At 40.4% G+C, this 27,772-nt stretch overlaps 2 protein-coding genes across 9 annotated transcripts in view; both read right to left on the bottom strand.

Moving 5' to 3' along the window:
- Positions 1–26,635, bottom strand: part of LOC110797679 (uncharacterized) — a 54,581-nt gene extending 27,946 nt beyond the window's left edge. For 6 of the 8 annotated variants that reach the window (XM_056836499.1, XM_056836500.1, XM_056836503.1 and 3 more), the window contains exon 1: positions 24,861–26,635. The gene's annotated coding sequence lies outside the window, so the exon portion shown is untranslated. Of the gene's footprint in view, positions 1–23,196; positions 23,274–23,635; positions 23,733–24,860 lie in introns of all 8 variants that reach the window. The other 2 variants (XM_056836498.1, XM_056836497.1) reach the window with 2 other exon arrangements.
- Positions 9,237–21,956, bottom strand: LOC110780800 (uncharacterized). The gene is made up of 2 exons (XM_056835672.1): positions 21,626–21,956; positions 9,237–10,678 (listed from the first exon to the last, which is right to left on the bottom strand). Exons 1-2 carry the CDS (start codon positions 21,954–21,956, stop codon positions 9,237–9,239), a joined length of 1,773 nt encoding a protein of 590 aa, XP_056691650.1.
- Positions 26,636–27,772: the final 1,137 nt, after the last annotated feature.

Below are 27,772 nucleotides of genomic sequence, written 5' to 3'. Positions count from 1 at the left end.
AGCATTCTTTGGATCCTCAAAACCTTCAGGCTGTGTCATAAACACAGTTTCTGTTAAAACGCCGTTTAAGAAAGCAGTTTTGACATCCATCTGCCATATTTCGTAGTCGTAATATGCAGCGATTGCTAACATTATCCGAATAGACTTTAGCATTGCAACTGGTGAAAAGGTTTCATCGTAATCCACACCGTGGACTTGCCTGTAACCTTTTGCAACCAATCTAGCTTTGAAAACTTCAAGTTTCCCATCCTTGTCCTTTTTCAGTTTGAAAACCCATTTGCTTCCAATGGCTTGGTAGCCATCTGGCAAATCGACCAAATCCCATACTTGGTTTTCAGACATGGAGTCTAATTCAGATTGCATGGCTTCTTTCCATTGCTTGGAGCTAGGGCTCGTCATAGCTTGTTTGTAAGTCGCAGGTTCATCACTTTCAAGTAATAGAACGTCATAGCTTTCGTTCGTCAAAATACCTAAGTACCTTTCCGGTTGAGATCTATATCTTTGCGATCTACGCGGGGTAACATTTCTAGATTGACCATGATTCTCACCAGATTCTTCTAAAGATCTCTGAGTTTCATCCTGAATGTCATTTTGAGCATTCTCTAGAGTTTGTTGTTCGACTCGAATTTCTTCGAGGTCTACTTTTCTCCCTCTTGTCATTTTGGAAATGTGATCTTTCTCCAAAAAGACACCATCTTGAGCAACAAACACTTTGTTCTCAGATGTATTGTAGAAGTAATACCCCTTTGTTTCCTTTGGATAGCCCACAAGGATACATTTGTCAGATTTTGGATGAAGTTTGTCTGAAATTAATCGTTTGACGTATACTTCACATCCCCAAATCTTAAGAAAAGACACATTTGGAGGCTTTCCAAACCATAATTCGTATGGAGTCTTTTCGACAGCTTTAGACGGAGCTCTATTTATAGTGAGTGCAGCAGTATTTAGTGCATGTCCCCAAAATTCTAATGGAAGTTCGGCCTGACCCATCATTGACCTGACCATGTCTAGCAAGGTTCTGTTCCTCCGTTCCGACACACCGTTCCATTGTGGTGTTCCAGGAGGAGTCAATTCTGATAGAATTCCACATTCTTTCAGATGGTCATCAAATTCATAGCTCAGATATTCATCGCCTCTATCAGACCGCAGTGCTTTAATCTTCTTGCCTAATTGATTCTCTACTTCACTCTGAAATTCCTTGAATTTGTCAAAGGATTCAGACTTATGCTTCATTAGGTAGACATAACCATACCTACTGAAGTCATCAGTGAAAGTGATAAAGTAGCTGAAACCACCTCTAGCATTTGTACTCATTGGTCCACATACATCTGTATGGATTAAACCCAATAGTTCATTTGCTCTTTCTCCAACTTTAGAGAAAGGTTGCTTTGTCATTTTGCCAAGTAAACATGATTCGCATTTACCACAATCCTCTAAGTCAAATGGTACTAGAATTCCTTCCTTTTGAAGTCTTTCTAAGCGTTTCAAGTTTATATGGCCTAATCGACAATGCCACAGATAGGTGAGATCTGAATCATCCTTTTTGGCCTTTTTGGTATTTATGTTATATACTTGTTTGTCGTGATCTAATAAATAAAGTCCATTGACTAATCTAGCAGATCCATAAAACATCTCTTTAAAATAAAACGAACAACTATTGTCTTTTATTAAAAAGGAAAATCCCTTAGCATCTAAGCAAGAAACTGAAATGATGTTTTTAGTAAGACTTGGAACATGGAAACATTCTTCCAGTTCCAAAACTAGCCCGGAGGGAAACGACAAATAGTAAGTTCCTACAGCTAATGCAGCAATCCGTGCTCCATTTCCCACTCGTAGGTCGACTTCACCCTTGCTTAACTTTCTACTTCTTCTTAGTCCCTGTGGATTGGAACATAAGTGTGAGCCACAACCTGTATCTAATACCCAAGAAGTTGAATTAGAAAGTATACAGTCTATAACGAAAATACCTGAAGATGGAACGACTGTTCCGTTCTTCTGATCTTCCTTTAGCTTTGGACATTCTCTTTTGTAATGGCCTATTCCATCACAATAAAGACAGCTTGATGTGGACTTGTCCTGCTTTGATTTAGCATTGCCCTTGGACTTTCCACCTTTCTTGAACGGTCTCCTTGTAGCCTTGAGTAAATCTTTGGCTTCACAGTCCAGTATTATTTCAGCCTTTCTGACAAGGTGAACAAATTCTGCAACTGTTTCTTCTCTTGGTTCACTTAGGTATAGTTGCTTGAAGCGACCAAACCCACTGTGTAGTGAATTGAGCAAGATAGAGACTGCCATCCTTTCGCTTATTGGTGTTCCTAGTAGACTTAGGCGATCAAAGTATGAACACATAAGATCCACATGGAACCTCAGTGGGACGCCTACCCTCTGTTTAGTGCGAAGGAGCTGAACATGTGTTTCTTGGACCTCCATCCTATAACACCTGTTGGGAGAACTAACCTTCAGACCAGACATTGATTCAATCAACTCATGGACGTTCAGGTCCCTGTCCTCCGTACTTCCACGACAGATATCCCTCAGATTCTTGATGAGCGTAAAAGGTTCATAGGCTACAAACCTTTTAGCCCAATCATCAGGGATATTGTTCAGCATGAGACTCATAACCTTTTTGAGATCCGCATCCCAGGCGTAAAATCTCTCAGGGGTCATGTCTCTGGCATAGTAGCTTGGCATGGGATGTGACAGTACATACTCAAGTCCATTGAGTTTGACTATTTCAACTAGCTTAGCTTCCCATTCAAGAAAATTTGCCAGGTTCAGCTTGACCATAAGCTCAGAACCCATGATGATGTTTTGATTGTTGTTTGCCATATTAAAAACTACAATTGAAAAGAATAAACAAATAAATAACCATTCACAGTTTCTCTTAATAAACTTAAATTCTAGCATACATGCATAATTCAATGTTTATTAAGCATTTTATTCAAGTTGTGTGTTCCGGCAGGTGTGAATAAAATGATTCCAAGATCCTAAAATCATTGAAGAACTAAGCACAGTTTGTCGACTTAATCCTAGAACATCTTAGGTAAGCAAAAGCCTTTTCCTAATAGTCTAGAAACTATTCTTGGTTGATAGGTACGTCTAAGAACTTATTAGGTAAACCTATCGATTTTGCCACGACATAAAAGGACTCCTTACTTATATCGTTGAGTTTCACCAAAACTAACATGTACTCACAATTATTTGTGTACCTTGCCCCTTTAGGACCAATAAGTAACACCTCGCTGAGCGAAAACTATTACTAGATTGATGTAAAGGATATCCAAGCAAGTGTATATTTTGGCATGGCACCTTTTAACTCAATTTTTAAGTTTGGAACTTAAGGATCTTACTATGTTGGTTAGATTTTAAGTGAACTAAAATCCTTAATCATGCAACATAATCAAGCTTTTGATCTCATGCATTTTAAGACATATTTAAAAGCAATAAATAACTTAAACATGCATAAGATAAATGTGATCTAGTATGGCCCGACTTCATCTTGAAGCTTTAACTTCAAAGTCCGTCTTGAAAATCTCCGTGGGAGGCACCATTTTCTTCAAATAGGATAAGCTATAACTAATTACAACTATTTGATGGTACGCAGACCATCTTTGAACTGAAAAATAACTTTGGTACTTTAGACCAATTACATTCAAATTAATGGTACGCAGACCATATTTTCTATCCTATTTGGGCCATACTAGTCACTTCATAACCTGCAAAACAGTACATATACAATATATACCATTCACCCATTCATTATCATGAATGGCCCACATAGCTGGTTAGTAAAACACATTATGCATCACGTAAACATTTGCAGCAATTAATCAAGGGCACCAATAATCTACCAATTATTCAGTCCTTATTAATTCTAATCAAGTTGTTTTAACCTTAAGGATTTGTAGACCTAATCAAGAGTTTTATGACTAAAAGGGCTCCCACTTAAACCAATAAATTCATATGCTTTACTAATTTTAAACATAAAAATGTATTTCAAGTCTAACCGGAAACATACAAATTTAATTAAAATTTAAAGCTCATATAAATTTATAATTGAATCCAAAAAGTTTAATTTAATTTCAGTCGTATTTAAATTAATTCATGATTTTAATTTTAGTAAAATAATTAGAATAAATAAAATTTATTATAATTACAATATTCAAAATTAAAATCCAAGAAAATAATTTAATTTATTAATTTTAAAATTAATTAAAATTACGTAAACTGAAAAATTTCAAATTAAACATTCAAAACGATCTAATCGCAACGCAAACACCCTACGCATTGCACGCCCATGGGCCGCACGCACACAGCCATTGCTGGCCATGTGCGCGCAGCCCATGCGCTCGTCGCATAGCTGCTGCATCTCCATCGCAAGCCATCGCACGCTGTGGTGCTCGTTGTGCACGCGCCAGCGCTCGACGCACGCGAGCCATCGCTCGCTGTGCGCGCTCGCCAGCGCACGCTGCGCGCGCTCCATCGCTCGCTGTGCACGCGAGCCATCACTCGATGTGCGCGCGAGCCATCGCTCGCTGTGCACGCGAGCTATCGCTCGCTGTGCGCGCGAGCCATCGCCCGCTGTGCGCGCGAGCCATCGCTCGCTGTGCGCGAGCAATTGCGCGCGTTCAACGCTGGGCGCAGCGCTCGTGGCACGCGAGCTTGCGCTCGCTGCGCGCGAGGCTGCGCGCGCTTGCGCGAGGCAGTGCGCGTCGTGGCGCAGCTCGCTTGCTGCCCACACGCGACTGCCTTGGCTTGCCTTTCGCCCATGCCCATTTGTTCATAGCTCGTGGCCCACGACACAAGGCAGGGCTGCTGCCTTGTGCTCGTGCACCACGCCCTTGCTCATTGCATTCGTGCCGCACGGGCGACGAGCTCCCTTGCTCGTCGTCGCATGCCCGCACTATACAACACCCCTTAAGGGTAACACGAAGCGTCCATTGCTTTGTGCGTGCAAGTTATATGAACGAATCGCATAAAATTTAAAATTTATATTTAAAATTAATGACAAATTAATTAATAATATTAATTTCATAATTTTAGGGCGAAAAATCGAAAATTTATTATCCAATTGATTTCCGATTATTATGGATTCAAGTCTAGGTCATAAAAATTTAAAATTTATTATAAATTTACAATTTTTCTGGTGGTTTTTAATCATAGGTTTCTAATTAAATTATAATTAATTATGAAAATCAAATTAATTCTAAATTATTCTAATTTTCAACAAATTAATCATAATTACAAATTAGATTGCATAATTAACAAGGCTAGGCATTCAAACTTGTTAAACATATACAGTAGGTCAATCAAAAATTCAAGATTTATCAACAAGAATCGCAAATATTTAATTTAACATCTTAAATTTACGAAATTTTGCATTCGAAAAACTAAAATCTTCGAAAAGTCATAGTTAGGCTTCGAATTTGAGAATTCTGGGTCAAAATTTTAGAATGTCTTTTACATGCGGAATTGACACAAAAATCACTCGATTTGGATGAGTAACGAAGAAACTGCCGAAAAACTGCGTACGTATAATTAAATAAACGCAATTTGCAATTAATTAACAATTACGAAAATTAATCACCCCTTTTAATTCTTGCAAATTTGTAATATTTAACCATGTTCATGCAATTTAGATTATGAAAATAATAAGGGGCTCGTGATACCACTGTTAGGTTATGATACATATGATATTACATAAATCATGCGGAAAAACCATTAACCCAGGAATACATATTATTTACACATAATCATATAGCATAATTTAGATGCATACTCTTTGTTGCGTGCCTTCCCTAGCTGCGCCCGAACCGAACAAGAACAAGTCTTTAGGACTCCAAGTGTCGTCCCTCCGTAGATAGTCCACAGCACGTCCGGATCCGCCTTAAGATTGACCAACTAGAATCTCCCTTAAGGTACTAGAATTTTCGGCACTTTTGAGCAAGGAATGTGGCTGAATTTTTCTCTCAAAACTCACTTTGAATACTTGAATTAATCTCGGAAAATATGTGACCCTAGGCACGTATTTATAGAGTTATGGAAAGGGAATTGTAATCCTAGTAGGACACGAATTAATTAAACTTAGAATCCTACAAGAACTCTAATTTAATTAATTTATCCTTTTAGGAATAGGAATTTAATCATACACTAACTCTAATAGTTTTAGGAATCATGCATGAACACAAACTCACACACACACACACGGCAGCCACAAGGGCCGCCCATGCGCGTGCGTGCGAGCATCAGCCCACGCAGCGAGGCCCACGCAGCCGTGGCCTTGGCGCGCGCTGGGCCTGCCTTGCGGTAGGCCTGGGCGCTGCCTTGGCTGGGCTTGTGGCGCGCGTTTGGCTTGCTGGGCGATGGCCCGGCTTCGTGCTGGGCCTTCGTCCGGCAGGCCTCGTCCGATGCTAATTCGTACGATACGCTTCCGATTAAATTCCCGGTTCCGGAATTCATTTCCGATACGAACAATATTTAATATTTCCGATTCCGGAATCAATTTCCGTTTCGAACAAATATTTAATATTTCCGTTTCCGAAATTATTTTCCGATTCCGATAATATTTCCGATTCTGACAATATTTCCGTTTCCGGCAATATTTCCGATTCTGGCAATATTTCCATTTCCGATAATATTTTCCGATACGTACCATGTTTCCGTTTCCGGTAACATCTACGACTTGGATAATATTTATATTTCCGATACGATCCATATTTCCGTTTCCGGCAATATCATCGTTTCCGGAGTATTCATTTCTTGCTTGTGACGATCTCAGCTCCCACTGAAACCAAGATCCGTCGATTCCGAATATCCATAGATAGAGTATCTAATGCCATTAGATACTTGATCCGTTTACGTACTATTTGTGTGACCCTACGGGTTCAGTCAAGAGTAAGCTGTGGATTAATATCATTAATTCCACTTGAACTGAAGCGGCCTCTAGCTAGGCATTCAGCTCACTTGATCTCACTGAATTATTAACTTGTTAATTAATACTGAACCGCATTTATTAGACTTAAGATTAAATGCATACTTGGACCAAGGGCATTATTTCCTTCACATTTATCATATATGAAATGTGTTTTCATATTCCATTTAATCTTGGTTTAGTATTAAATGATGAGTCCCTTCAATTTGACAATATATTCAAGATAGACTGTCAGGACCAGTCCTGTGACTAAGAAATGTCTATCAAGTGAACTTGAATGTCAAAAGTTGAAAATGGTCCCTAGTCGGAGTTTTCTATAAAATTGGACGCATAGAAAATGTTAGACGACTAGAATGCAAGATGACTAGTAGTTCTGTTTCTTGAACTATGTGGACATGGCAATGTCATAATCATTTGCATAGATACTTACTTTGGGAAGACTAGTATCGGACAAGACCTATGAAACTTTACTGTAAGAGATGAAAATCTGTCATAAGTAAATTTCATTAAAATTATTAGACACTAAATCCTCAATACCTGAGTGATTTGAGATTACTTGTTTGAGAACTGGTTGCTTTGACGTTGACCAACCGTCGCACCGTAAAAGGAGGCTATAAAGGCAACGCTCAGGTAATCACCTATCAAACGAAGTCTAATCTCAAGATCGCAAGATTGGGATTGTCCTCCCATAAATCGGGATGAGATGCTTAAAAGTTGTACAAGGCCACTCGGAGAGCTAGAAACTGTGAAATGCATGGCCGTGCTCGGATGAATCATAGGCTATGATTATCTGTTTATTTGATCAGTTGAACTCTGAAACTGAGGAACACCTCTGGACATAATAAGGATGACAACTCTTACCTTATGTTCAAGAGCAAGCATCGAGCGACAAAGGAATTAGGAAATGCACACTTGTCCCTAAGGACAAGTGGGAGACTGAAGGAAATAATGCCCTTGGTCCAAGTATGCATTCTATGTTAAGTCTAATAAATGCGGTTCAGTATTAATTAACAAGTTAATAATTCAGTGAGATCAAGTGAGCTGAATGCCTAGCTAGAGGCCGCTTCAGTTCAAGTGGAATTAATGATATTAATCCACAGCTTACTCTTGACTGAACCCGTAGGGTCACACAAATAGTACGTAAACGGATCAAGTATTTAATAGCATTAAATACTCCATCTATGGATATTCGGAATCGACGGATCTTGGTTTCAGTGGGAGCTGAGATCGTCACAGGCAAGAAATGAATACTCCGGAAACGATGATATTGCCGGAAACGGAAATATGGATCGTATCGGAAATATAAATATTATCCAAGTCGTAGATGTTGCCGGAAACGGAAACATGGTACGTATCGGAAAATATTATCGGAAATGGAAATATTGCCAGAATCGGAAATATTGCCGGAAACGGAAATATTGTCAGAATCGGAAATATTATCGGAATCGGAAAATAATTCCGGAAACGGAAATATTAAATATTTGTTCGAAACGGAAATTGATTCCGGAATCGGAAATATTAAATATTGTTCGTATCGGAAATGAATTCCGGAATCGGGAATTTAATCGGAAGCGTATCGTACGAATTAGCATCGGACGAGGCCCGCTAGACGAAGGCCCAGCACGAAGCCAGGCCGTCGCCCAGCGAGCCAACGCGCACCATCGCACGCCAAGCCTCGACCAGGCCCAGCGCAAGGCCAGGCCCAGCCAAGGCCTTGGGCGCGCGCGCGAGAGCACAGCAGTGGGCCGAGCGTTGTGCGCCTAGCGTGGGCCGCAAGGCTTGCGCGGGTGTACGGTACTCGTGCAATGCTTGTGCGGGAATCCTGAAGCAATCGGGATTCGAAGTGTGATTAAATCCTAAAACTATTAGATAATGATTATTTAATTAGAATCCTAGTAGGGTTATAATTAAATAAATTAGTATCCTAATAGGATTCCAAAACCCTTTCCATAACTCTATAAATAGGTGCCTAGGGTCACATATTTTCATAGATTATTCAAGTATTCAAAGTGAGTTTTTGAGAGAAAATTCAGACACATTTCTTGACTATAAGTGCCGAAAATCTTTAGTACCTTAAGGGCGATTCTAGTTGGTCAATCTTAAGGCGGATCCGGACGTGCTGTGGACTATCTACGGAGGGACGACACTTGGAGTCCTAAAGACTTGTTCTTGTTCGGTTCGGGCGCAGCTAGGGAAGGCACGCAACAAAGAGTATGCATCTAAACTATGCTATATGATTATGTGTAAATAATATGTATTCCTGGCTAAATGGTTTTTCCGCATGATTTATGAATTGTCATATGTATCATAACCTAACAACTACTGCCTGTGCGTCATGGATGAACGGTCGACCAATTATGACATTGTATGCTGCCGGTACCTTGATCACCAAGAAATCGACCATCATATCTCTGGCCGATGCTCCTTTGCCTATCTGAACTGGCAAACGGATGCTGCCCTCGGGGTATACGCTAGCTCCTGAGAATCCGATCACAGGATAGTTTACTCTTGACAACTCTGTGTGGTCTATGTTTAACTGGACGAAAGCTTCCCAGAAGATGATATTTGCCGAATTGCCTCCGTCGATCAGGCATCTCTTGACTGGAAAGTTCGCCACTTCCAGCTCTAATACCAACGGGTCGTCATGGGGGTATATGATGCCACGACAATCCTCTGAAGTGAAAGCGATGGCCGGCAACGGGGGTGGCTCTGGCCATTTTCTCGTACTATGGTAGCTTACCAAGTGTCGATGTTCTTTCAGATTCTTCACTGCCCCACTAATCGTTCCTCCGTGCACGGTCCCTCCTGAGATCACCCAAATGGTGGGTCTCTTTCCTCTATCAGCCCCCTCTTTACTCGTTTCTGCCAATGACCGGTTTTCTTGTCTTGGTGGAGGTGCTTGCTCGATCCTACCAGCGGACTGTGGGTACCCCGGTTGAGTAGGTATGTATGGGGCGTGACTATGCGAACCGCCCTGCCTGTTGCTTCCACCTTGGCCCTCTTGCCGGGCTCTGTATTGGGAAAGATATCCCTTCCTTACCAACTCTTCGATGTTGTCTTTCAACTCTTTACAGTGTTCCGTGCAATGACCATGATCGTTATGGAAAGCACAAAAGTTCTTATTGTTACCTGGAGAATCCAACGGTAACGGCTTCCTCCATGCGGCTGATTTGTTCACTGCGTAGATGGTGGCTCTGGCAGTGTTGAGTGGGGTATATACCTGATACGCCCCTACCGACTGCCTATTCTGGAATCCTCCTCTCTGCTGGAGGCCCTCTTTTCTGTTGTTATCCTTTCGGTAATTGTGCTGTTGTGTGGGAGCCTGATCCTTCCTGGCTGGCTGCACTATCTTCCCTGCTACCATGGGTGATATCAGCATTAACTCATCGCTCCTGATGTATTCATTTGCTTTTCTCAAAGCCTCCCCTAGCGAAGTGAACGACTTCCTCCCCAAGTATCTCTTGAACTCACATTCCTGCATTCCTCTTAACAGGGCCAAAACTGCTATTTCCTGTTGCAAATCAGGAATGGTGATGGACTCGTTGTTGAACCGGGTCAGGTATTCTCTCAGCGACTCTTTCGGCCTTTGCGAGATCGACATCAGCTCTCCTGATGTCTTCTTTCGTTCAACTTTGCTAATGAACCGTCTTACAAAGTCCTCTTGTATCTGCCGGAAGCTGAATACTGATCCTGCTGGTAACTTTTTATACCAGTCGGCTGCCACCCCTGAAAGGGTGGTTTGGAACACTTTTCACCACATGGCGTCTGAGTCAGAGTACAACATCATGTGTTGTTCGAAGGCGGTGGAGTGATTTTCGGGGTCTGTGGTCCCGTTGTATTTGCACGTCGGCATCTTTACCTTTTCCATGGGTTGCTCCAGTATGCCCCTGCACAAGGGAGAGTCTTTGGGATGTATGGTTCGTCTCATCGGCTCCTGATGAGGCATGTACCCTTCGTATCTATTCCAGCCGGGTTGTGGAGACTGTACGATGTATTCCTCTCGATGCGGTGTTGAAATCCTATCATCCCGGATCGATCCCTCCTGCTCGGACATCGACTCGTTATGTCGGGAGGACCTCCCTCTTCTTCGAGAAACATGTCGGTGCTGAAGGAAATAATGCCCTTGGTCCAAGTATGCATTCTATGATAAGTCTAAATAAATGCGGTTCAGTATTAATTAACAAGTTAATAATTCAGTGAGATCAAGTGAGCTGAATGCCTAGTTAGAGGCCGCTTCAGTTCAAGTGGAATTAATGATATTAATCCACAGCTTACTCTTGACTGAACCCGTAGGGTCACACAAATAGTACGTAAACGGATCAAGTATTTAATGGCATTAGATACTCTATCTATGGATATTCGGAATCGACGGATCTTGGTTTCAGTGGGAGCTGAGATCGTCACAGGCAAGAAATGAATACTCCGGAAACGATGATATTACCGGAAACGGAAATATGGATCGTATCGGAAATATAAATATTATCCAAGTCGTAGATGTTGCCGGAAACGGAAACATGGTACGTATCGGAAAATATTATCGGAAATTGAAATATTACCAGAATCGGAAATATTGCCGGAAACGGAAATATTGTCAGAATCGGAAATATTACCGGAATCGGAAAATAATTCCGGAAACAGAAATATTAAATATTTGTTCGAAACGGAAATTAATTCCGGAATCGGAAATGTTAAATATTGTTCGTATCGGAAATGAATTCCGGAATCGGAAATTTAATCGGAAGCGTATCGTACGAAAAAGCATCGGACGAGGCCTGCCGGACGAGGGCCCAGCACGAAGCCAGGCCATCGCCCAGCAAGCCAAGCGCGCCACACAAACAGCCACGCCAGGCCCAGCGCAAGGCCAGGCCCAGCAGGTCGTGGCAGCACGCACAGCGCGCGCAGCGCGCGCGGGTGCTTGCGTGGGCTTGTGGCTCGCGCAGGCCTCGCTGCGTGGGCTGCTGCTCGCACGCACGCATGGGCGGCCCATCGTGGCTGCCGTGTGTGTGTGCGTAAGTGTTTGTGTTCGTGCACGTTTCCTAAAACGTGCAGAGTTCAGTTAATGATTAAATTCCTAATTCTATTTGATAAATTAATTAAATTAGAGTTCTTGTAGGATTCTAGGTTTAATTAATTTGTATCTGAATAGGATTCCAATTCCCTTTCCATAACCCTATAAATATGTGGCCTGGGTTCACAATTTATAACGAGTTTAAAAGTATTCAAAGTGAGTTTTTGAGAGAAAAATTCAGCCACACATCTTGCTCAAAAGTGCCGAAAATTCTAGTACCTTAAGGGCGATTCTAGTTGGTCAATCTTAAGGCGGATCCGGACGTGCTGTGGACTATCTACGGAGGTACAACACTTGGAGTCCTAAAGACTTGTTCTTGTTCGGTTCGGGCGCAGCTAGGGAGGGCACGCAACAAAGAGTATGCATCTAAATTATGCTATATGATTATGTGTAAATAATATGTAATCCTGGGTTAATGGTTGTTTCCGCATGATTTATGTAATATCATATGTATCATAACCTAACAGTGGTATCACGAGCCCCTTATTATTTTCATAATCTAAATTTCATGAACATGGTTAAATATTACAAATTTGCAAGAATTAAAAGGGGTGATTAATTTTCGTAATTGTTAATTAATTGCAAATTGCGTTTATTTAATTATACGTACGCAGTTTTTAGGCAGTTTCTTCGTTACTCATCCAAATCGAGTGATTTTTGTGTCAATTCCGCATGTAAAAGGCATTCTAAAATTTTGACAAAAAGAGTCTTTTTCTGCCGAACCCAAAATTCTCAAATTCGAAGCCTAACTATGACTTTTCGGAGGTTTTAGTTTTTCGAATGCAAAATTTCGTAAATTTAAGATGTTAAATTAAATATTTGCGATTCTTGTTGATAAATCTTGAATTTTTGATTGACCTACTGCATATGTTTAACAAGTTTGAATGCCTAGCCTTGTTAATTATGCAATCTGATTTGTAATTATGATTAATTTGTTGAAAATTAGAATAATTTAGAATTAATTTGATTTTCATAATTAATTATAATTTAATTAGAAACCTATGATTAAAAACCACCATAAAAATTGTAAATTTATGATAAATTTTAAATTTTTATGACCTAGACTTGAATCCATAACAATCGGAAATCAATTGAATAATAAATTTTCGATTTTTCGCCCTAAAATCATGAAATTAATACTATTTATTAATTTGTCATTAATTTTAAATATAAATTTTAAATTTTTATGCGATTCGTTCATATAACTTGCACGCACAAAGCAATGGACGCTTCGTGTTACCCTTAAGGGGTGTTGTATAATGCGGGCATGCGACGACGAGCAAGGGAGCTCGTCGCCCGTGCGGCACGAATGCAATGAGCAAGGGCGTAGTGCACGAGCACAAGGCAGCAGCCCTGCCTTGTGTCGTGGGCCACGAGCAATGGACGAATGGGCATGGGCGAAAGGCAAGCCAAGGCAGTCGCGTGTGGGCAGCAAGCGAGCTGCGCCACAACGCGCGCTGCCTCGCGCAAGAGCGCGCAGCCTCGCGCGCAGCGAGCGCAAGCTCGCGTGCCACGAGCGCTGCGCCCAGCGTTGCTCGCGCGCACAGCGAGCGATGGCTCGCGCGCACAGCGAGCAATGTCGCGCGCCCAGCGAGCGATATCGCGCGCACAGCGAGCGATGTCGCGCGCACAGCGAGCGATGTCGCGCGCACAGCGAGCGATGTCGCGCGCCCAGCGAGCGATGGCTCGCGCGCACAGCGAGCGCTGGCGAGCGCGCACTGCGAGCGATGGCTCGCGTGCGACGAGCGCTGGCGCGCGCGCAGCAAGCACCACAGCGTGCAATGGCTTGCGATGGAGATGCAGCAGCTATGCGACGAGCGCATGGGCTGCGCGCACATGGCCAGCGATGGCTGTGTGCGAGCGGCCCATGGGCGTGCAATGCGTAGGGTGTTTGCGTTACGATTAGATCGTTTTGAAAGTTTAATTTGAAAATTTCAGTTCACGTAATTTTAATTAATTTTAAAATTAATAATTTCAAATTATTTTCTTGGATTTTAATTTTGAATATTGTAATTATAATAAATTTTATTTATTCTAATTATTTTACTAAAATTAAAATCATGAATTAATTTAAACACGACTGAAATTAAATTAAACTTTTGGATTCAATTATAAATTCATATGAGCTTTAAATTTTAATTAAATTTGTATGTTTCCGGTTAGACTAGAAATACATTTTTATGTTTAAAATTAGTAAAGCATATGAATTTATTGGTTTAAGTGGGAGCTCTTTTTAGTCATAAACTCTTGATTAGGTCTACAAATCCTTAAGGTTAAAACAACTTGATTAGAATTAATAAGGACTGAATAATTGGTAGATTATTGGTGCCCTTGATTAATTGCTGCAAATGTTTACGTGATGCATAATGTGTTTTACTAACCAGCTATGTGGGCCATTCATGATAATGAATGGGTGAATGGTATATATTGTATATGTACTGTTTTGCAGGTTATGAAGTGACTAGTATGGCCCAAATAGGATAGAAAATATGGTCTGCGCACCATTAATTTGAATGTAATTGGTCTAAAGTACCAAAGTTATTTTTCAATTCAAATATGGTCTGCGTACCATCAAATAGTTGTAATTAGTTATAGCTTATCCTATTTGAAGAAAATGGTGCCTCCCACGGAGATTTTCAAGACGGACTTTGAAGTCAAAGCTTCAAGATGAAGTCGGGCCATACTAGATCACATCTATCTTATGCATGCTTTAAGTTATTTATTGCTTTAAATATGTCTTAAAATGCATGAGATCAAAAGCTTGATTATGTTGCATGATTAAGGATTTTAGTTCACTTAAAATCTAACCAACATAGTAAGAGCCTTAAGGTCCAAACTTAAAAATTGAGTTAAAAGGTGCCATGCCAAAATATACACTTGCTTGGATATCCTTTACATCAATCTAGTAATAGTTTTCGCTCAGCGAGGTGTTACTTATTGGTCCTAAAGGGGCAAGGTACACAAATAATTGTGAGTACATGTTAGTTTTGGTGAAACTCAACGATATAAGTAAGGAGTCATTTTATGTCGTGGCAAAATCGATAGGTTTACCTAATAAGTTCTTAGACGTACCTATCAACCAAGAATAGTTTCTAGACTATTAGCAAAAGGCTTTTGCTTACCTAAGATGTTCTAGGATTAAGTCGACAAACTGTGCTTAGTTCTTCAATGATTTTAGGATCTTGGAATCATTTTATTCACACCTGCCAGAACACATAATTTGAATAAAATGCTTAATAAACATTGAATTATGCATGTATGCTAGAATTTAAGTTTATTAAGAGAAACTGTGAATGGTTATTTATTTGTTTATTCTTTTCAATTGTAGTTTTAAAATGGCAAACAACAATCAAAACATCATCATGGGTTCTGAGCTTATGGTCAAGCTGAACCTGACAAATTTTCTTGAATGGGAAGCTAAGCTAGTTGAAATAGTCAAACTCAATGGACTTGAGTATGTACTGTCACATCCCATGCCAAGCTACTATGCCAGAGACATGACCCCTGAGAGATTTTACGCCTGGGATGCGGATCTCAAAAAGGTTATGAGTCTCATGCTGAACAATATCCCTGATGATTGGGCTAAAAGGTTTGTAGCCTATGAACCTTTTACGCTCATCAAGAATCTGAGGGATATCTGTCGTGGAAGTACGGAGGACAGGGACCTGAACGTCCATGAGTTGATTGAATCAATGTCTGGTCTAAAGGTTAGTTCTCCCAACAGGTGTTATAGGATGGAGGTCCAAGAAACACATGTTCAGCTCCTTCGCACTAAACAGAGGGTAGGCGTCCCACTGAGGTTCCATGTGGATCTTATGTGTTCATATTTTGATCGCCTAAGTCTACTAGGAACACCAATAAGCGAAAGGATGGCAGTCTCTGTCTTGCTCAATTCACTACATAGTGGGTTTGGTCGCTTCAAGCAACTATACCTAAGTGAACCAAGAGAAGAAACAGTTGCAGAATTTTTTCACCTTGTCAGAAAGGCTGAAATAATACTGGACTGTGAAGCCAAAGATTTACTCAAGGCTAGAAAGAGACCATTCAAGAAAGGTGGAAAGTCCAAGGGCAATGCTAAATCAAAGCAGGACAAGTCCACATCAAGCTGTCTTTATTGTGATGGAATAGGCCATTACAAAAGAGAATGTCCAAAGCTAAAGGAAGATCAGAAGAACGGAACAGTCGTTCCATCTTCAGGTATTTTCGTTATAGACTGTATACTTGCTAATTCAACTTCTTGGGTATTAGATACAGGTTGTGGCTCACACTTATGTTCCAATCCACAGGGACTAAGAAGAAGTAGAAAGTTAAGCAAGGGTGAAGTCGACCTACGAGTGGGAAATGGAGCACGGATTGTTGCATTAGCCGTAGGAACTTACTATTTGTCGTTGCCCTCCGGGCTAGTTTTGGAACTGGAAGAATGTTTCCATGTTCCAAGTCTTACTAAAAACATCATTTCAGTTTCTTGCTTAGATGCTAAGGGATTTTCCTTTTTAATAAAAGACAATAGTTGTTCGTTTTATTTTAAAGAGATGTTTTATGGATCTGCTAGATTAGTCAATGGACTTTATTTATTAGATCACGACAAACAAGTATATAACATAAATATCAAAAAGGCCAAAAAGGATGATTCAGATCTCACCTATCTGTGGCATTGTCGATTAGGCCATATAAACTTGAAACGCTTAGAAAGACTTCAAAAGGAAGGAATTCTAGAACCATTTGACTTAGAGGATTATGGTAAATGCGAATCATGTTTACTTGGCAAAATGACAAAGCAACCTTTCTCTAAAGTTGGAGAAAGAGCAAATGAACTATTGGGTTTAATCCATACAGATGTATATGGACCAATGAGTACAAATGCTAGAGGTGGTTTCAGCTACTTTATCACTTTCACTGATAACTTCAGTAGGTATGGTTATGTCTACCTAATGAAGCATAAGTCTGAATCCTTTGACAAATTCAAGGAATTTCAGAGTGAAGTAGAGAATCAATTAGGCAAGAAGATTAAGGCACAGCGGTCTGATAGAGGCGGTGAATATCTGAGCTATGAATTTGATGACCATCTGAAATAATGTGGAATTCTATCAGAGTTGACTCCTCCTGTAACACCACAATGGAACGGTGTGTCGGAACGGAGGAACAGAACCTTGCTAGACATGGTCAGGTCAATGATGGGTCAGGCCGAACTTCCATTAGAATTTTGGGGACATGCACTAAATACAGCTGCACTCACTATAAATAGAGCTCCGTCTAAAGCTGTCGAAAAGACTCCATACGAATTATGGTTTGGAAAGCCTCCAAATGTGTCTTTTCTTAAGATTTGGGGATGTGAAGTATACGTCAAACGATTAATTTCAGACAAACTTCATCCAAAATCTGACAAATGTATCCTTGTGGGCTATCCAAAGGAAACAAAGGGGTATTACTTCTACAATACATCTGAGAACAAAGTGTTTGTTGCTCGAGAGGGTGTCTTTTTGGAGAAAGATCACATTTCCAAAATGACAAGTGGGAGAAAAATAGACCTCGAAGAAATTCGAGTCGAACAACAAACTCTAGAGAATGCTCAAGATGACATTCAGGATGAAACTCAGAGATCTTTAGAAGAATCTGGTGAGAATCATGGTCAATCTAGAAATGTTACCCCGCGTAGATCGCAAATATATAGATCTCAACCGGAAAGGTACTTAGGTATTTTGACGAACGAGAGCTATGACGTTCTATTACTTGAAAGTGATGAACCTGCGACTTACAAACAAGCTATGACGAGCCCTAGCTCCAAGCAATGGCAAGAAGCCATGCAATCTGAATTAGACTCCATGTCTGAAAACCAAGTATGGGATTTGGTCGATTTGCCAGATGGCTATCAAGCCATTGGAAGCAAATGGGTTTTCAAACTGAAAAAGGACAAGGATGGGAAACTTGAAGTTTTCAAAGCTAGATTGGTTGCAAAAGGTTACAGGCAAGTCCACGGTGTGGATTACGATGAAACCTTTTCACCAGTTGCAATGCTAAAGTCTATTCGAATAATGTTAGCAATCGCTGCATATTACGATTACGAAATATGGCAGATGGATGTCAAAACTGCTTTCTTAAACGGCATTTTAACAGAAACTGTGTTTATGACACAGCCTGAAGGTTTTGAGGATCCAAAGAATGCTAAGAAGGTATGCAAGCTAAAGAAATCAATCTACGGATTGAAGCAGGCATCCAGGAGCTGGAATATACGTTTTGATGAAGCAGTCAGTGACTTTGGTTTCATCAAGAACGCAGACGAATCTTGTGTATACAAGAAGGTCAGTGGGAGCAAAATTGCTTTCCTAGTATTATATGTCGACGACATATTGCTTATCGGAAATGACATTCCTATGTTGAACTCTGTCAAGATTTGGCTTGGGAAATGTTTTTCGATGAAGGATCTAGGAGAAGCACAGTACATATTGGGCATCAAGATTTACAGAGATAGATCTAAAAGGATGATTGGACTTAGTCAAAGCACTTATATCAATAAGGTGCTTGATAGGTTCAAGATGGCGGACTCCAAGCGAGGCTACCTACCCATGTCTCATGGAATGACTCTAAGCAAGACTCAGTGCCCAAAAACACTTGATGAGCGTAGACGAACGAATGGGATTCCATATGCATCATTAATTGGTTCAATAATGTATGCTATGATATGTACACGCCCGGATGTTGCGTACGCACTCAGTGCTACGAGCAGATACCAGTCAGACCCAGGAGAGGCGCATTGGACTGCTGCCAAGAACATTCTGAAGTACCTGAAAAGGCACAAAGATGACTTCCTGGTCTATGGTGGAGATGATGAATTAATTGTTAAAGGCTATACGGACGCAAGTTTCCAAACCGACAAAGATGATTTCAGATCACAGTCTGGGTTTGTCTTCTGCCTCAACGGAGGAGCAGTAAGCTGGAAAAGTGCTAAGCAAAGCACCATTGCGGATTCTACAACTGAAGCGGAGTACATTGCTGCACATGAAGCAGCAAAGGAAGCTATATGGCTAAGGAAGTTAATAGGTGAACTTGGTGTAGTCCCCTCCATTAAAGGACCAATAGCCCTGTATTGTGATAATAACGGAGCTATTGCACAGGCAAAAGAGCCTAGACACCACCAGAGAGTCAAGCATGTACTTCATAGATTTCACCTTCTACGAGAGTTCGTTGAAAGAAAAGAAGTCGAGATAAGAAAAATTGGAACTGATGACAACATATCAGATCCATTAACTAAACCTCTGCCGCAGGCGAAGCACAACTCGCACACTGCAGCTATGGGAATCAAGCATATTGGAGAATGGCTTTGATGTCTCTGTTTAATGTTTTAAAGTTTTAGAGTTTAAATCTTTGTAAAACATTATTGGTTAATCATTCACAATAAATGAAAAGAATTCATTTTTCCATTTAATTTGTGGTTTATTAAATGATGAGTCCCTTCAATTTGACGATATATTCAAGATAGACTGTCAGGACCAGTCCTGTGACTAAGAAATGTCTATCAAGTGAACTTGAATGTCAAAAGTTGAAAATGGTCCCTAGTCGGAGTTTTCTATAAAATTGGACGCATAGAAAACGTTAGACGATTAGAATGCAAGATGACTAGTAGTTCTGTTTCTTGAACTATGTGGACATGGCAATGTCATAATCATTTGCATAGATACTTACTTTGGGAAGACTAGTATCGGACAAGACCTATGAAACTTTACTGTAAGAGATGAAAATCTGTCATAAGTAAATTTCATTAAATTATTAGACACTAAATCCTCAATACCTGAGTGATTTGAGATTACTTGTTTGAGAACTGGTTGCTTTGACGTTGACCAACCGTCGCACCGTAAAAGGAGGCTATAAAGGCAACGCTCAGGTAATCACCTATCAAACGAAGTCTAATCTCAAGATCGCAAGATTGGGATTGTCCTCCCATAAATCGGGATGAGATGCTTAAAAGTTGTACAAGGCCACTCGGAGAGCTAGAAACTATGAAATGCATGGCCGTGCTCGGATGAATCATAGGCTATGATTATCTATTTATTTGATCAGTTAAACTCTGAAACCGAGGAACACCTCTGGACATAATAAGGATGACAACTCTTACCTTATGTTCAAGAGCAAGCATCGAGCGACAAAGGAATTAGGAAATGCACACTTGTCCCTAAGGACAAGTGGGAGACTGAAGGAAATAATGCCCTTGGTCCAAGTATGCATTCTATGATAAGTCTAAATAAATGCGGTTCAGTATTAATTAACAAGTTAATAATTCAGTGAGATCAAGTGAGCTGAATGCCTAGCTAGAGGCCGCTTCAGTTCAAGTGGAATTAATGATATTAATCCACAGCTTACTCTTGACTGAACCCGTAGGGTCACACAAATAGTACGTAAACGGATCAAGTATTTAATGGCATTAAATACTCTATCTATGGATATTCGGAATCGACGGATCTTGGTTTCAGTGGGAGCTGAGATCGTCACAGGCAAGAAATGAATACTCCGGAAACGATGATATTACCGGAAACGGAAATATGGATCGTATCGGAAATATAAATATTATCCAAGTCGTAGATGTTGCCGGAAACGGAAACATGGTACGTATCGGAAAATATTATCGAAAATGGAAATATTACCAGAATCGGAAATATTGCCGGAAACGGAAATATTGTCAGAATCGGAAATATTACCGGAATCGGAAAATAATTCCGGAAACAGAAATATTAAATATTTGTTCGAAACGGAAATTAATTCCGGAATCGGAAATGTTAAATATTGTTCGTATCGGAAATGAATTCCGGAATCGGAAATTTAATCGGAAGCGTATCGTACGAAAAAGCATCGGACGAGGCCTGCCGGACGAGGGCCCAGCACGAAGCCAGGCCATCGCCCAGCAAGCCAAGCGCGCCACACAAACAGCCACGCCAGGCCCAGCGCAAGGCCAGGCCCAGCAGGCCGTGGCAGCACGCACAGCGCGCGCAGCGCGCGCGGGTGCTTGCGTGGGCTTGTGGCTCGCGCAGGCCTCGCTGCGTGGGCTGCTGCTCGCACGCACGCATGGGCGGCCCATCGTGGCTGCCGTGTGTGTGTGCGTAAGTGTTTGTGTTCGTGCACGTTTCCTAAAACGTGCAGAGTTCGGTTAATGATTAAATTCCTAATTCTATTTGATAAATTAATTAAATTAGAGTTCTTGTAGGATTCTAGGTTTAATTAATTTGTATCTGAATAGGATTCCAATTCCCTTTCCATAACCCTATAAATATGTGGCCTGGGTTCACAATTTATAACGAGTTTAAAAGTATTCAAAGTGAGTTTTTGAGAGAAAAATTCAGCCACACATCTTGCTCAAAAGTGCCGAAAATTCTAGTACCTTAAGGGCGATTCTAGTTGGTCAATCTTAAGGCGGATCCGGACGTGCTGTGGCCTATCTACGGAGGGACAACACTTGGAGTCCTAAAGACTTGTTCTTGTTCGGTTCGGGCGCAGCTAGGGAGGGCACGCAACAAAGAGTATGCATCTAAATTATGCTATATGATTATGTGTAAATAATATGTAATCCTGGGTTAATGGTTGTTTCCGCATGATTTATGTAATATCATATGTATCATAACCTAACAGGTGCCTTCTACCAGCAGGTTCATTGCGGACAAGTATTGGTTCTGGTGGCACTGGTAGCATCACTTCACACTCCAAAGTTTCATAGAGGTTCCTGACAGGCATCGAACCTGGAGGAGTACTGGCAGCCACAATCTGATTCCCCTCTTCCCTTCTACTGGACAACTCTGCCATTGCCTTCATGACGGCAGAAGTCGTCAGAAGCTGTGGCGGTGTGAACCTTTGAGATAATGCCGTGAGGTTGCTTTGTACCGGTGGGGGGGATGGAGTACTCTGTGCCCTTTCTTCCAAAGACGTCTCGTCCTCTATGATCACGTCGTTCGGGCTTTCAAAACCAGGGGGCATACTTATTTGGGATTTGAGTGTTTTTGGGGTGGGATTTACATGCGATGCGACTTGACTGGTTGGGAGGGTAGGTGGTTTCGCTGCTGTGATTCCCACCACTGGTACTGGGGTAAGACTTATTGCCGGTTGCGGGGGATTGAGGTTACTTCTAGCTCTTTTGTTGCTGGTTGTGGATGTATCCATGATGACCGTTAATACAAGGCCGGGAAGTCCCCTCCTTCTAGCGCCAATTGTTCCGGTATGGATTGGGAACGGTTGGAGAGGTCTTCCAGATTATGAGGTGCCGATATCTAGATGAATTCCTGCACAGGTAACAAAGATGAACTAGCCTCGAGGGTGATTCGAGGATCCCCCCTCCGATGCTAAAGTCAGATAGAATGTTGGGTGAATGTTGAGTATTAGGTGTTAATGATGGGGATTGCGTACCTTTTGTAATAAATGATGCCCATATATATAGGCGCGGGTCGGGTGTACGGATTAATAAGGGTCCTACCCGATTGATAGCGACCCGTTGACTCCTTGGTTTCCCACGTGCCGTCCTCCTACCAGCTTCTTAGGGATGCTGGTAAGAAATAAGACTGCTGGTAGGAATATTTTGCCTGTAGATCCTTACTGGAAAGGGTTGATACCGGCATCCTGGTAACACACCCGTACAATAAGCATTAAATGACCTGATGTCACACCAAAAAGAAACCCACCTTTTCTCTACTTACAACCTGGGATTATTATATATAACATTTCTGAAATCAGACAAATCATCCAGAGTGATCCAATTTTCTTTTTACAACATGTACTCAGATTATGAAACAAGCCCATGAATTTTTTTATGGACATAATGAGGTCCTAGTCAAGACCTAAAATGATACAAACAAAAGCCACAAAATCAGTAGGTTTTCTTAGAAAAGTTACAAATATACACAAAAATCTCATAGACAAAACACTCCATCTTCCTCCCAGAAAAAGGAGAAATCACCAAAGACATAACAGATTGTGGAATAGTTTTCTTTCCTTGTTTTATCTATACCAATTCTATTTCCAGATTTAGCTCCCAACCCTAGAATGATGATTACACAATAGAACATGTGTCGATTGCAGAACCTTTCCCGAGCTTCTTTACACAATGCAATTTGTCATAAAGAGTAATAATAGTAGTTGGTTTCAACTTTCAAGGAAACAAATCTTAACAAAATAACCAACTGATATTCACAAGCAAGACCACATCATATCTCTATGAACCTACTTATGCTCTGACTCGTCTTGTATGTATGCGTGAAGCGCTTCCACAACCAAAGAAAAGGACAAAAAGAGAAGAAACAGCTGTCCACAAATGCAGAGTAAATCCGTGTCAGACAAGACTTGAGAAAAATTAGCTTGAATAGACATGATAACAGTAGAATAAATGAAAGTACGTCTTAAAACATCTTTGCAGACTCCAATTTATCAACCATCTGCTCTCGGAATTTAACCCAACCAACATTCAATAAAATATTGAGTAAGAGAAGTAATTAGGCTGGTAAGGTGAGTCTTAAATCCAATTTCACAAACAGTGCTCAGAATCCCGCATATAAAAATGCACACAAACTACAATGTGAAATTAATGGAAACACGATGCAAATTTCTAATAACACTAACTCCTACACCACATTGCTAAGTACACATTGCATTCAGCCTCAACCTACCAATACTAACAGTGACTTGACAGAGTTTATGTTCTTCAATAATCATATAGCTAAGTGCAGCTTCTCCCTGATCCTCCACACCCCTCTCCCCGGGAACCTTCAACACACACACAAGAAAAAGAGCAGCTTATTCCAGCTTTATTCAGGATAATTCTTACACATGACCTGTTTAAATTCCAAGCAAAAAACTTAACAGTGAGCCACCAATATCTCAAATCACAAGGCCCATAGCGTGAGAGTGGAATATCCAGTACTAAATTTCAGAGAAAGTGGCAGCCACCATATCCTAATTCCAGCACCCATTCACAAAGTCAATAAGATCATCAACTCATAAATCAGGGTTGCTGTCATCCTTCAGAGTTGGAACAAAATGCGTACCTTCTCCTGGTAACCAAGCATCTTTCCAAACCTAAATCCTCGTGTCATTCCCTGCACTCCATTTGTGACCATCTAACAGTAAAGACTTTGCCCCCCCCAATACTCCTCCAGCTATAGCTCGGGTCGTAACCTCTCCTTGCCTCCAAAAACTCAGATTTCTTATAATATTTTGCTTTCTAAACACTATGCAACAATGAGTTATTTGCAGTACATCTTGTCTGTCATCTTGTTCACTTCTATTTACTTCACTTTCATCCCCTCCACTAACATTCAAATTAAGACGTTTTCGTGGTCTACACAATTTCATGCCTAGTCAACTAATATTTTTAACTATAGTATACCTTATCATAAAAATGCAATTAAATTAATCGTGTCTACTCATTTTCATGCACTTTCAACTAATTTTTTTAAACAATTTCATTTTCTTGTATTTCATTTCATCACTTTAATCTTTTGGGTCAGTCCCCTTATATTTTTAACTACACTTCACTTGGTTTTTTTCCAAAGTGGTTAAAAACAAGAAATTCAATTTCTCTGCTTAATGATTATTAGCATAATCAAGTAACATCATCAAAGACAGCCCACAAACATCGGCGGAATTCTATTCTACTTACAATTTCCAATGTCGGCGTACTTTTATTCTACTTACTATTTCCAATTACGAATCCAACCATTTTTTTACAATTACGAATCCCAGAAATTTTTTCAATAGTTTTTCCACAACCTAAGTACTGCTATTTCCATAAACAATTTTCAAGTTGTAATTCATAAATTGTTTTCCACAGTTAGAGGGAAGAAATAACAATAATAATTAAACAATCCAAGATATTTAGGTAGATTAAATTACCTTATTGCATGTAAAATCAGACCCGGGAAGATTATGAAATTGCCACCACCAGTTGAGCAAAATTCACCCTCCAACACCGACGAGCGATCATCGATTTTCAGACGGACTGAGATTAGACCTGGTTATCGGGCGGGGCGGGTCAGGGTCGGTGCGGGTCAAAAGAGGGTCGGGTATTGAAAGGGTCATTTTTAGCGGGTCGATAATGGGCGGGTCAAAAGCGGGTCGCGGGTCAATAGCGGGTCATTAGTGGGCGGGTCAATAAACGAGCAATGAAAAATGAAAAACAAAAGAGCCATGTGCAAGTACAAGTAAATACGAAGCTATACACGTAATTTTTTGTATCATTACTATTTTAATGTTCAAAATAATTGTAGTATAAGTTTGACCCTATAATGACCCTGTCCAATAGAGGCCCTGTCCAATAAGAGCCCTGCCCAATAAAAGCCCTATTAACTTGATCCTAACCCGATATCCATTGGAATACCCTGTCCAATAACTAGGTCTAACTGAGATCTCAAGTCAAAGAGATGGAAAACAGTGAACTCAACACAATCGCCTCACCACTCACCAGATAGGAGGAGAGAGAATATTTTTTTAGGTTCTTGAGATTTTTGTTTGGAGAATGAACTTTACACTATTATGATTTATGATGCGCGCTTTTGAGTTAACAACCGTTATTATTGGAGTATATGATCAGAAGCAAGACAGCAGCACAGATCAGTCCACTACAAGAGCTGCGTTGATCACTGCTTTACTCTCTCAACTACTGACAGTTGAAGATCATGATGCACAGATTAATGACATGGCACTCTAGTACACAGATTAGTGACATGGCACAAGTTGTTACATGATGTAATAGTTAGTTATAACTAACTCTTTCAGCTGTGTTTGTTTGCCTAGAAAACTAACACACTAGTATATAAGCTGGTGTGCTTCCTCTTGTAATCTGTAACAAGAATCATTCTGATTCTTACTCAATAAAATCTCTTCTCTTCTTCTCTCAATCAGAAGTTCCAATTCAAGAACTTCTTCATGGTATCAGAGCAGGCTACAGATCCTGCTAAGCTTTCCGCATTTCAATAAAACTGTTAAAAGAACAGCAGCAAGTTTTTTTTCTTAGCAATTCTTCCAGAATCTGTTAATCAAAATCAGAAAACAATCCTGACAATTCAAATCAAAGTTCAATCAAAATTCTCTGTTTCGTTTCTTGAAGATTATCTCTTGAGTTTATCATGGGAACAGAAGCAATGCAAGATCCTAACAGTGTGTACTTCATACATACTTCAGAAAATCCTTATGCTGCAGTTGTATCAGACAAATTTGATGGAGAGGGTTATGCAGAATGGAAGAGAGGCATATTGTTAGCATTTGCAGTCAAAAACAAAGTTCGTTTCATTGATGGATCTTTGCCTAAACCAGCTCTCAATCATGCAGACTATCAAGCATGGGATAGATGCAACAGCATGGTCATGGCATACTTGTTAAGGTCTCTGAGTCCTACAATTGCTAAAAGTGTAGTGTTTCTTCCAACTGCAAGAGACATTTGGAAGGATTTGGAAGAACGTTTTTCAGTTACTTCAGGACCACAATTCTATGGATTGCAACAAAGTCTAAGTGAAGTTTCTCAAGGAGATAGCAGCATCACTGATTTTTTCACCAAGATAAAGATGATTTGGGATGAACTGAATAGTGCCAAGGCTGTACCAGTTTGCATCTGTACTGGCTGTACTTGTAATGTCAGTCAGAAGTTTGTTCAAGAAAAGGAGGAAGAAAGGTTAATCCAGCTGTTGATGAAGTTACACAAGAAACACTCTCAAGTGAGAACTAACATTCTTATGATGAATCCTTTACCAAGCATAGCTACTGCTTACAGATTGCTTGTTCAAGATGAAAAGCAACAAAGAATGTCTGAAGACCAAGAAGTGAAGCCAATGGTGTTTGCAGTTGCTGATGATAGAAGGAATAACAACTACAATAACAACAGGGTTTATCAGCCCAAGATAATACAGGGTCCTGGCAATAACAAATTTGCAGTTTCAAACAAAAGAACTGGAAATTCCTTCTTCTGTAATCATTGCAACATAGCAGGTCATTCAATGGAAAGATGCTGGAAATTACATGGATATCCACCTGGTCACAGAGGCAAAAGATTTGCAGGAGTGATGCAAGGTACTGAAGATGTTCCAAGTGATGAGAGTATCACTCACATCTCTGAAGAACAATATCAGCAGTTTTTAAGCCTAATCAATGAGCAAGAACAGCCTGTTCATGCAGCCAATGTGGCAGGTACATGTCTAATCACTTCATTTAATACAAGGTGGATTGTTGATAGTGGAGCTACAGATCATATTTGTTCTAATTTGGAGTTATTTCATACATTTTCTGAGTTGAAAGAAGGTGTTAGAACCATCACAGTTGTTGATGGTAAGAAAGTTGAAGTAAAACATATTGGTGATGTTTTAATTGGGAAGAATATTGTGCTTAAGAATGTTCTACATGTTCCTAACTGTCATTTTAATCTTATCTCTACTCATAAATTGTGTAAAGATCTTTCCTGTGACATCATATTCACTCATGACAAGTGTATGATTCAGGAACATTCTCAGAAAACTTCAGTGGTTCTTGGTAAGATAGAGTCAGGATTGTATGTTGTGGTTGAAAGTGATTTGGAGACTAAAAGGTTGCAGAACAACACGAGTTCAGAAGTTCTGGTTTCAGTTACTGAAGATATCAAGTTGTGGCACTTAAGGATAGGTCATCTACCTTTTGATAAACTCCATCTAGTGAATAAATCTTTGCCATCTGTTGGAAGAAATTGTGACAGTTTTTGTCAAATTTGTCCTAAAGCTAAACAATGTAGACAGCCTTTCCCTATTAGTCATACTAAGACTTTTCAATGTTTTGAGTTACTT

This window comes from Spinacia oleracea, chromosome 2 (assembly GCF_020520425.1).
Source record: "Spinacia oleracea cultivar Varoflay chromosome 2, BTI_SOV_V1, whole genome shotgun sequence".
Lineage (NCBI taxonomy): Eukaryota > Viridiplantae > Streptophyta > Magnoliopsida > Caryophyllales > Amaranthaceae > Spinacia > Spinacia oleracea.
This window is presented reverse-complemented; position numbering and strand designations above follow the sequence as displayed.